Source organism: Bombina bombina, chromosome 9 (assembly GCF_027579735.1).
Source record: "Bombina bombina isolate aBomBom1 chromosome 9, aBomBom1.pri, whole genome shotgun sequence".
Taxonomy (NCBI): Eukaryota; Metazoa; Chordata; class Amphibia; order Anura; family Bombinatoridae; genus Bombina; species Bombina bombina.
Window position 1 is genome coordinate 59,577,988 of NC_069507.1, and position 12,694 is coordinate 59,590,681.

Below are 12,694 nucleotides of genomic sequence, written 5' to 3' on the forward strand. Positions count from 1 at the left end.
GATATACACAGTCTTCCTTCCCTGTTGGTTAGTCTGAACAAGAGGACATACACAGTCTTCCTTCCCTATTGGTTAGTCTAAACCAGAAGATATGCACAGTCTTCCTGCACAAATATGGTGGCAGGTTTTTTTGTACATTGAAAGGACATGAAATCCAAATATTTTATTTCATGATTTAGATAGAACATGCACTTCTTAAAAACTTTCCAATTTACTTCTATAATCAAATTAGCTTATTTCTCTTCACATATTTTGTTGAATGAGCAGCAATGCACTACTGTGAACTACCTGAACTTATTGAATGAACCAATGACAAGAGACATATATGTGCAGCCACCAATCAGAAGCTAGCTACAAGTAGTGCTTTGCGACTCTTCAGCCTATCTATGTATACTATTCAACAAAGGATACCACAAAAAGGAAGCAAATTAAATAATATAAGTAAATTGGAAAACTGTTTAACATTGCATGCTCTATTTATAAAAGTGCATGCTCTATTTTATAAATCCTGAAAATATAATTTTGACTTAACTGTCCTTTAAAAAGTGTGGTGGCCATCTTGTAAAGCTTACCACCAAATTGCAAAGGCAAATCCATACACTTTCCTTTTTATTCACATGGAGGTACACAGAAGGACCTGACATGGTGCAGGTCAAAGCAATCCCCACCAGCCCCTCTGTAACAATGCCACTACTGATTGCAGGGCTAGATAGGCCCCTTAGGGGCCCAAGCCAATTCTCAAATGACACCTCTGAGACCCCTAGTTATGCTCCTGGATAGTAATAGTTCATAAAGACATATTGATCATAGAGGGAACACATGTATACAATGATTTACATAAATGTATTTACCTTCAGATATCTATTTTATGAATGAAGGGTGATTCTTTCATACATGTACAGATAATATGATGTCACTGAATCAGTAAGATAAAGTAATTTAACTGTCATTAGCAAAATAATTTTGGGGTGCAAACTTTACTTTCATTTTTGCTGTGTTAAAGGGACAGCTCAGAGGTCTATGAGTACGGCTCCTCTAAACTGAAATGCGTTAGACCCATATGCATTGCCCCTGTCTTTTTTACCCCAGTCTCGATTGAGGCGTATCTGCTGTTTTTATGTGACTGAATAAAGATTATAAGGTTTTAACTCAAGAAGCTCCATCTGGATTACTTTCGTTAAAGGGACATAGACATGCACTAAAAATAAGTCTATCATGTTAGTAAGGAGAAGCAGTTAAGCACACTAAAATAGTCTTGCCTTAAACTTTTAAGCAAAGGCTGTTTAAATCTGAAGAGAAGCTATCAGAAAGTGCAAAGAACAAGTACCATTGGATACTCACATTTATATTAAAGGGACAGTAAAGTCAAAATTAAACTTTCATGATTTAGATAGAGCATTCCGTTTTAAGCAACTTTCCAATTTACTCTATTATCATAATTACTTAGTTCTCTTGGTATCCTTTGTTAAAGAGTACATTAAGGTAGACTCATAAGAGCTCAGGAGCGTGCACATGTTTTTTTTTACTCTATGGCAGCAGTGTTTGCAACAAATTATTACATTGCTACAAACAATGTTGCAAAGCATTGCTGCCATAGAGTACTAAATACAAGTGAACGCTCTTATGAGCCTACCAAGATCTACTCTTAAAAAAACATGATACCCAAATGTTGAAGCACATTAAAGTTGTGCAGCATAGCTGTAAAATCTGACTAGAAAATATCACATTCACATCTCATTGTAAAGGGACTTTAAATAGCCAATCAGGGTACTAGTCCCAGGACTTGCAAGGGAGTGTGCAGTTGGAATGTGCAGGCACAGTCATGTTATTTCCCTATTCAATTTAGCTGCATCACTTTCAAGTGATTTAGAATATGGGTAGTATGTCCCCTTAAATAAAAGATAGCAAGAGAACAAAGATAGCAAGAGAACAATTTTTTATTTTTGTTATATTTGTTGTCTCCCCTGAGACATTAATCAACCAAGAGCATGACACCATTCATTCTAAAGACACAGGAGATACCAGTCTCTTTATCATCCATATTCTCTGGCCTACTTTTGAAACAAATTCATGGAATTTTTCTGTATGCAGTATTGAGTGCAATGGAAACTCAATACTAGTGGAAAGGGAACAGTTCATTAATGAGGCATTCTGGGAAATGCACATGTGAATTTGTTCCTGACATATTTATTTTATTCTATCTAACAGAGAAAAACTTCAGAAGGAGGCAAGTGCAGTTGAGACAGATATATTTACAATTGCAAACTTGTTAGCTTTAAAAAATTAATGAAGCAAGTAATGTTTTAAATGACACATGTGCCACTGCGGCCAGGTAAACCACAGCAGCATAGAAATGTCAAGAAACTGAAGCAAATGTGAAATTTTGAGAAGCCCACTTTTAAATCAACTTAATGTGGCATGTACATAAAATTAAAGGACAATTAAAGTCTTTATATGCTTTAGAAATTAATTTCAAAAGATCTGTATACAAAAACATGGATAAAAGCATATGAAACTGTAATTGTGAGATCAAAATCTGCTATGTTTTGCAGTCCAGTGAAACACCTGTTGAAACGCTTATTGGTTGGTGTTTATCTTACCTTATTTGATATAGCCAATTAGGAACAAATAAAAATGAAGTCCTGCTCAAGCAATCACTGTGTTGCATATGTGTGTGTGGGTTCACGGTTATGAACTCTACAAAATGTGCTACAGTCTTTTTTGGGGCGCAGGGGAACTGGGTTTCCTTTAGAAGCTGAAGACTCCAATAAGTGATTTTCACATATTTGCTTTTACTTTTTTTTATCTTGACAGTTTTGCTCCTAACATTGAGAAATCTACTTCTAATTGAAGACAAAGTGGCTTGAAAATTGAATTAAACAAAACTTTTAATTAACTATTCAGTAGTTATGGTAGTTGTCTACTACTAATTAAGTCAGTGGCGTGCTGCATACAAATAATTATTTCTAAAGACACATGCACGCTCCTAAACTCCTATGAGCCTGCCTATGTTTACAGTTCAATAAAGGACACCAAGAGAACAAAACAAATTTGATAATAGAGTTCAAATGGAAAGTTGTTCTTTTTTAAATTGCATGCTCTTTCTGAATCATGAAATGTTAAATTTGCCTTTACTGACCCTTTAATATTTACAATGAAAAGAAATAGAAAAAAAACAACAACAAATAAAATGGTTGTGCTTTCCTGACCCTCTATATGCTTTGTCTAGATATATGATCATGAATAGAAAAGCAGTGTGGTCACAGATGACACCGGATTACTTAAAGGGATACAACAAAAGTGCCTTGTGATACGACCACAAGAATAATTTATAAAGGTCATTATGTTGCCCTTGTTAGTATCATAGTATGACAACATTATTACAATACGGAGGGCGTCAGTAATTTTAAGGTTACAAGTAGGTAATAGGAATTTGGGTTAGGTTTATGGAGTAGGGTAACATTTTGCAATATATTTCCATTAGAAAAAATGCTTCTAGTCAAAGGTATTACTGTTTTTCAGCAGCATACGCACATATGCTGTGTGGGCCTGTGCACCAGTATTCAAACACTACAGCTTATCAGAGATTCAGCAGTGACACAAATTAGGTCTTCACGGACACAATAACCACTAGTTCTCTGAGCAAGCATGGTGTTTGAATACTGGTGCAGATTTCTCACAGCATATGTGCGTATGCCACTGAAACAGTAATCACTTTTACTAGTATATTGCCAAAATGCTTGTATTTAAATTTTAAATGCACCCATGCACATATTAATGTTGACCTTTTATTCCTTTAACACAATAACTTTAACATAATGTGGCACTGAAATGTAGAGTCCCAATTTAATGTAAAACATTCTTTGGTAATCCCTTTTTTTTCCAAACATCCATCAAGTGTAACAACATTACAATTGTCATTCCACAACTCCCCCTGACGCTGAACAGACAATTGCTCTGTGTGTAAATGTCTGCGCCCCCTCCTACACTTTCAGCTGCATTTGGTGACGGCCCTGACAGCTGCTACATGAAATCAAGTGTCACTGCTGGGACGCAGCCTGATAGAAACTGCAGTTCTGTGACTTCCAGGCATCTACCTATACTGACTAGGGGGAACCTAAAATGAAGAGACTGTGCCGAGACCCCTCTACTGTACATGAGTTGGAGGCATTACTGGAAAATTATACAGGAGATGTGCACCATGTGGACCAGGTGTTCCCCAATCTTTACTTGGGTGATATGTAAGTGTACTTAATCACCTAGCTACCAAAGGGCTGGAGAGCATTGGATAGCAATGGACTGCAGTCCTTTATGGCAGCATTAGAATTAATAAATCTGTAAAAGTTACAAAGACTATTCTTATGTACACACACAGTCTGTGTTCTCTAAAATCCCATGACCCACAAAAGCCAGTAAGATTCAAGTTCCATATTTCCTAACAGCTTAATATTGTTTTACCCCACTCATGTTTAACCTTGGAACATGTTTGTAAACAATTGTGACAGGAGAGATTGAGCAGTGTATCTAATGTTAATCCAAGGAGATGATATAAAGTTTTAGTCTGCAATTTTATTGTTATGGGATATTAAACTCAAAAAGTTTCAAAATGTACAAAAAAATAAATATTTTTAAAAGCTATTCAATTTTTTTTTATCTAAACAGTGGTGGAAAAGGACAATCCCTATAGCTCTATTGGCAGCCATTGCCAAGCCCCCAAGCATGAAAATAAGAAACTATATATATATGTCATATTTTAAATGCAACAAAGAAAAGCATTTTTTAAACTTTTTTTGAGCCGTGAAGATTCACCTGCCTTTTAAATACCTCTCAATATTAAAATAAAATACAAAATCTGAGACCAGATCAGTGTCAGACTCTCAGGTCAGATGACAGATAAAGGTTGGACATACTGGGGTTGGGCTTGCGACTGTTCTAGGTTTCTGACAAATCAGGATAGTCTCACAAACTGTTAGATTATTATGAACTATGGCAGTCTTTTCTCCCCTGATTTTTCAGAACTACATTTCCCATGATGCTCAACTAGACTGGAGAGTGCCTAAGCATCATGGGAAATGTAGTTTCAAAACATCTAGGGTGCCAAGGTTAGCCATCACTGAGCTATGGTATTTCTCTTCTACACAGCATTTTTATTTGAGACTTGAAGTACTAAGACATTTGTTTACAGATCTTAAATAATATGAATGGCAGATTAAGGTTTCTGTTTTTTTACTATGTATTTAAAGTTACACACTCTATCTGAACCACAAAGGTTTAATTTTGACTTTAAAAGTACAGGTTTTTAACTTTGCAAAAGTCTTTTAGCACTGCGGAATCTGTTGGCGCACTACAAATAATCGATAATTATAATTTTATGAGTATTCTGAAACGCATACTTCAAAACTCCCAACAATCTCCTACTAGCATTTGGTACTAAGGTGTTTTAATTAAACTTTAGTGATCTGGGGGTACAGAAAAAGGGCCCAGGGTAAGGTTAGAATGGGACAAAGGTGGCCCATGGATTAACCATTGGGTGATGTGGCTAAGCATTTTTAGGTGGGTCTTAAATGGGTCCAGTAAATTTATATGCAACTCCCAACCCAGACCCATTCATCAAAATGTGGAACATTTATCCTTTCTGAAAGCAACAAACGTCCTTCTAAACATAGCTTAACAATCCTCTAAAATTTGCAGCCATGGGAAGAAACATCAAACCAACCCTTGCATGAGAAGCCCTCTTTCAATTCTCTAAAAAAGGCAATTGAACTTGGATGTCCCAGCAAGTGGCGAGTTTCCTCCCATAGGAAATAATAATGATCCCAGCAATGGAGAATTGTGAAGGGGAGACGTGAGAGAGACCTTTAAAAAAAAAAAAAAAAAAAATGCAAATATGTCCAAGGAATGAGACTCCTCAAAATAGAAACTTATTAAAGGGATATGAAATCCCAAAAAAATATTTTTTTTATTTAAAGCATACCATTTTTAAAGCGTTTCCAATTAATTCTATTATCAAATTTGTTTTTTTTCCATGGTATTCTTTATTAAAGAGACACCTTGGTAGGTGTATGGAGCACTATAGGGTAGGAAAGAGAGCTGTCATCTAGTCCTCGTGATAATAGATAACATTTTTGCAAAACCGCTGCCATATAGTGCTGAAGATATAGGCACACTCCTGAGTTTACGTACCTGCTTTTTAACAAAAGATACCAAGAGAACAAAATAAAATTGATAATAAAATCAATTTAGAAAGTTGTTTAATATTACATGCTCTGTCTGAAACACAAAAGAAAACTTTTGGGTTTTATATCCCATTAAAGGGACAATCAACACATGATTTTTTGTTGTTTAAAAAGAAAGATAATCTCTTTATTACCCATTACCCAATTTTGCATAACCAACACTTTTATAGAAATACACTTTTTACCTCTGTGATTACCTTGTATCTATGCTTCTGCAAACTGCCCCCTTATTTCAGTTCTTTTGACAGACTTTCATTTTAGCCAATCAGTGCTCACTCAAGGGTAATTTCACGTGCATGAGCTCAATGTTATCTATATGAAACACATGAACTAATGCCCTCTAGTGATCAAAATGCATTCAGATTAGAGGCAGTCTTCAAGGTCTAATAAATTAGCATATGAACCTCCTAGGTTTAGCTTTCAACTAAGAATAGCAAGAGAACAAAGCAAAATTGGTGATAAAATTAAATTGGAAAGTTGCTTAAAATTACATTCCCTATTTGAATCATGAACTTTTTTTTGGACTTGACTGTCCCTTTAAGTATACTTATACATTTAGGTACAATTTTAACTTTGTATTTTGAAATGACGGGTTAACTTTCAACTTGTAATACGTGTGCCATTTGTTATCTAGCCCTATGTGCAGTGTCACTCACAGGTACCCACACTCAGGGGCACAAGGAAGGGAGGAAGGGGTATATAGCAGATGCAGGAGCATAATCATTTTAAACAGACTGATCCTACCAGAACAATATAATGGTAAGGTTACCCAACTCAGCTACTGCCCTTGTAGTTTATGATACATAGATAGGGGAATGTTTAACGAGTAGAGTTTATAAGGGTTGGATTGTAAATGGATTACTAGATATGTGAAAGAGTTCTTAAGTATTGTGAAAGGGAACATTGTGTCTGTCTGACTTCCGCCATGTACAAGGCCGTTTTTAATATTGACTGGACCCTGGGCAAACATTTTCTTGCCCCCCCCCCCCCATGCAATTTCGCTCTCCACCCCAACATCCCAAAAAACAACTAAATCAATTTATTTTATACATTTTTTTAAATTATTAGCCCAGCAGTGGATCATTCACTGCTGGGCTAATCGTTTAAAAAAAATAAAAAAATGAAATCAATTGCAATATGTGAAACTGGACCTAAGCAATACTAATAAGTAAATAAATATATAAATTCCTCCACTGTGGATTAATTTAATAAGCTTTTGAATGTGATTCTGGTGTGAGGTTAGCTGGTTAAAGAGATTTAGGGCAGCCGACAGGAGCAAAGCAAGGTAAAGACTGAGGAGGAAGTATGGAGGTGCAGACAAATATATGTTTACTGACTGGATCAGCAGAACTGCTATGGGAAGCTGTAAAATCTGAGACAGAGAGAAAAAATATATAAAAATAAACTTTACCTTAATGTGTGAGGTATCAGCATGACACTATACATCAGCCACAGCAGCACACGTTACTTCTTTGCTATTAACACGTTCCCTCTCACCCTGCACTAGATGATGCTGCATGGGGGAAGAGCGTGTGTGCACTCACTTATTCTTCCCACTGACACCTTTCTACAAAGCACTGTTCCCCTAACAAACTTCAGTTAGTTGGTCTTAGGGCCACAGCAGAAAGAGCAGGGCTAAGGGGACCAGCAGACTGGATGCTGTCTGTCCAAGGCTGCATGGATACAGTGTGAGACGAGTCACACATTCTCAAGACTGAAGAGAGCAGTGTGTGCAGCTGCACAGATGCTCAAATCCTCACGTGCCTGCCGCTCCAGCATTCTGCTGCATGCGCCTACAGCCAGCCCTATCCAGAAACAATCCCCACCACCAGAGCAGTTACCTGGTAACAGTGGTAACCATAGCAGGACCTTTTCTGATGCAGTGGGATTGGCTGGATGCCGAGTTAGGGCTTATCATTCAGTGCTGCACAGTGCATACCTAAAACAGCACATGACACTAGCTTGGCATGTCACATGACACCGGCACAGTCTGTCACAGTTTCTCACAAATAAATATAAGCAGAGAGCTTTTGACTGTGACAGTATTAGGACTGACTGTGTGTGTGTCCCATGTCACATGACATCAGCAGTCTGGCATGAACCAAACATTTTTTATGTATATAAATTAAATCCTTGTTTTTTCTTTTCTGTTATATTAGTGTAATTGCTAGTGACAAGAATAAGCTAAAGAAGATTGGTATCACCCACATCCTGAATGCAGCCCATTCTTCCTGGGAGTGCAAAGATAACATTGAGTATGGTCCTGATATAGAATATTATGGTATCACTGCTGAAGATTGTCCGGATTTTGATATTAGTGTTTATCTGCGTCCAGGAGCTGAGTTTATTAACAAAGCTCTGAATACACCTAATGGTGAGTGTAAATACCCCTATACACTATTAACCCCATAACTGAAACAATACCCCCATAGCAAAATACCCCTCTACACTATAAACCCCTAAACCACCACAACCCGCATAACAAAATACCCACTAAAATCTAAACACCCAAACAGCTATCCCCCCTAACCTAACATAAAAAAAACTACTATTACAGAAAACAAAAAAACTACCATTAAATAAACAAACAACAAATTACCAAACATAAAAAAACAGTTATGCCTATTCTAAAACTAAAGCCCCACTATTTTTTAAGTGAGGCTTTAATTTTAGAATAGACATAACTGTTTTTTTTTTTACTTTTGGTCCTTTGTTTTTTTGTGTAATGATAGTTGTTTTTCAGGCAATGCTAGTTTTTTTCAGGTAATGTTATTTATTTTTTATTTTTCATGTAATGTAAGTTTTTTGGTAACTTAGAGGGTGTTAGGTTAGGGGGGCTAGCTTATTAGGGGTTTTAGATGTTAGTGTTTTTTTGGGGATTCGGGTTGTGGCGGTTTAGGGGTTAATATTGTTAAGGGTTATTTTGTCATGGGGTTTGTGGCATTTTGGGGGTTGATAGTGTAGAGGGGTATTTTGCTATGGGGGTTCTGGTGGTTTAGTGGTTAATAGTGTAGTGGGGTACTTTGCAATGAGGGTTGTGATTTGTGGCAGTTTAGGGGTTAATAGTGTAGTAAGGTAGTTTGCGATGTGGGGGTGTGGCGGTTTAGGGGTTAATAAAATAGTTAATGCAACTGTTTCCTCAGGCCAAACTCTTTACGCAAACTTTCAGGCCACATAAACAGTTTGAACGTTAAATGCGATTGTGTTCAAGTGATCACATTTACTTTCAACTTGTAATACAAGCGAACATTGCTGCTCAACGCCGCCGATAAAGAATATGGGGTGTGTAAATTACTGTTAGTTCCCGTAAACAAATTTGAGGTAATTTAAACAGAGCGCCACTTGCAATATGGATTTGAGCGTAAAAAAAACACTGCAATCTCGCAATCGCGTTTACTCTGCTCGCGCTAACAATAGCTCTCCACTTGTAATCTAGCCTTGCATTGCAAAATGCCTGCTTACAAATATCTTATAAACATATACATAACATGTAAATGTATTTTGTTCCTGACTTCTGAATTAATGATCAAATCCTAATATTGGCATACCCTGCTCAGAGTTAGTATTAGAGTTTATGATTAGATTTAGAGATAAGTGCTAGGGTTACAGTTAGGGTAAAATCTAAGGTTAACCCTATCAGGCTGTAGATTTCTGGGATAGGGTAAACTGTTTTATTAAATTACTGGGATATTTTTACTCTGGCAACAATGCAGCACTAATAATCTCTTATTTCCTGACTCCTGCAATCTATTTTTGACAAAGTAACATTTTAAACAACAACTTAACAGGGGTGACATTTTTTGCTGCAATATTTTTTTTATTTATTTTTTAGGACTAATCTGAGTTTTATTCTCAAAATATTTATTCTCAAAACATTAATATGTACTGCGGTAAAATCAAAGTCTATTTAGATTTTCCTAAATAATTTATATGATTTACTTACTGTAAGGAGTCAGCCTGCACAAATAGTAAAAATCTTCCCTAGTGTAGGGGTTTTAGTGTATGTCACACAAAATATTACATTATCTAATTAAGGAATTTTCCTTTAATTGCAGGAAAAGTTCTTGTTCACTGTGTCCTGGGCAAAAGTCGATCTGCCACCTTGGTACTAGCTTACCTAATGATTTACCAGCACTTTTCTCTCCCAGAAGCCATCCGCCATGTTTCTAATCATCGATGCATCGCTCCCAATCGAGGTTTCCTTGAACAGCTGCAACAACTAGAGAGGCAACTGAAGAGAAGAATACTGGGGTGTTGGGTTATCTGACTATTTGACCACAAGGGAAAGATTAATAGAAATAGGAACATAGGAGTCTTTTCTAGCTAATACACACCTACATCCTCACAGTAGTTTTTTGAGCTATATATAACAGTAGTAAAAATATTTACCTCAGGCAAGAGAAGACACAGCTGAGTAGATCTGCTTGAAGTTTACCAGGTAGTTAGGCCTAAATGTTCATTGTCTTATGAAAAAAAAGATTTACTCTCAAAATAATGCTGAAATAATGGCATGTGATATTTCATAGACCTAACAATACTGTATGTACTAGATTAAAAAGCTGATCGAATCCATTGGTTGCCAAAGAGGGTTACAGTACTATACATGGCACTACACATGATAGTACACTCTGATCAAATAGAATTACCCATCATAGCAAATTCTGTGTATTTAAATGGCATTTAAAACAGCTTGTAAACAAATAATGCTATTTGGATGCTGCAATAATTTCCATGCTCTGTTTTGTATGTCTACACAGTAATAGGACACCCTGCTAAAAAATAACTGTCAACTGTCGCTATTTTCCTGGGGCAGTCCCAGTTTTTGTTTTCCTGTCCGCTGGTAAAATTGTCACTTGATTCTGCCCTACATTGTAAGAATCACCCCGAGGTGTTACCACAGCATAGATGTCAGACTGGAGGAATCAGACATAGTCTTTGTTGAGCATATGTATATATTTGTTTGCATATTGTGGCATCTTAGTCTCCTACTCTCTGCTACAGAACCACTAAATAATAAATACATATATATATATATATATATATATATATATATATATATATATATATATGTATATATTAGTGAACTGGCACATATTAATCTCCTACAGTTTACAAATTAGGTTGAATATTAAAAATATATATATATTTTATGTATATTGAGCTAGATTACAAGTAGAGCATAAAAATATTAGTACTATATGTTAACTGTAAATATTAGTACTGTATGTTAACATCGCTCAAGTTAAATAAATAGCACTTTTATTTTTGCACTCATATTAAAAGTTGAAACTAATATACAGGTAGAAAACTCTTTATCGAAACTGCTTGGGACTGGAAAAGGTTTGAGATTCGAAATATTTTGGATTTTGGAATATTTGCATCTTTAAAATTGGACAGTTGGGAGAGGGGATGGGACCAAATGTAAACAGCAATATCTTATGTAATTTAGACAATGTTTACATGTCATAATACAACTTATACATGCAACTAAATGTAGTTTTGTACAAATTTTTTATAATTTTGTGACTTACAGGCCGGGAAAATAGTAATTTTTTAAATGTTATTTTAAAATAAATATTACTGAAAACGTTTGTATTTTAGATTTACGGAATTGGGAATATGTACCTGTATTAGTGCTTGAGCAAAAGTCTAGGATGTACTAACATCTGGATGTTGGATAGGGCTGGTGTGCTAAATCCCTTACATAATAGACTTCTATTGGGATTCACTGAAACACTAATGTCGGTTATCATTGAAGGTGCTCTAAGCCAAAGTTGCACTAAGTTGAGGGTCAAATAGTGGAGTTATTCACTTACTTTTCAACTATATTTTCTATTGAAATATAAATTTAAAACACTGCACACATACATACATACATATACATACGTACACATACATATGTACACACATGCACGCATACATACATATATATGTACACATACATACATATATATATACATACATACACATACATACATATGTACAAACATAAACACATATATAGAAATTTATACATACATGTGTACACACATACATTCAAATACACTGTATATATATATATATATATATATATATATATATATATATATATATATATATATATTTATATATATATACTATGTACAAATACTCACACATACATATATACTTTAAGACCTTCACAGCACAGCACCTGATCATAGACCATAGACTGTTAAAACATTTTTTTATAATTAACCTTTATTTTATATTTATTATGTATATACATTATTTTAATCTATTATACTTGAGTTTTATTATGCATATTCAAGGATTAACACTTTTTTTCAGGTCTCCAAAAAAGCTAAATTCCCCAGTGCTTTTGAATTGCACTCAAGAGCAACACTTAACTCAATGTTTCTCAAACACGGTCCTCATGTACCGCCAACAGGCCAGGTTTTCATTATAGCTGAACTAGAGCACAGGTGAAATAATCAGCT

The 12,694-nt window shown here is 35.5% G+C and overlaps 1 protein-coding gene across 1 annotated transcript in view; it reads left to right on the plus strand.

Moving 5' to 3' along the window:
* Positions 1-11,728, plus strand: part of DUSP13 (dual specificity phosphatase 13) — a 34,756-nt gene extending 23,028 nt beyond the window's left edge. Inside the window, exons 4-6 of the mRNA XM_053692890.1 lie at positions 4,111-4,241; positions 8,396-8,610; positions 10,292-11,728. Of these exons, the coding sequence (XP_053548865.1) occupies positions 4,111-4,241; positions 8,396-8,610; positions 10,292-10,503 (558 nt within the window). The 3' untranslated portion in view covers positions 10,504-11,728. The remainder of the gene's footprint in view (positions 1-4,110; positions 4,242-8,395; positions 8,611-10,291) is intronic.
* The last annotated feature ends 966 nt before the right edge of the window (positions 11,729-12,694 follow it).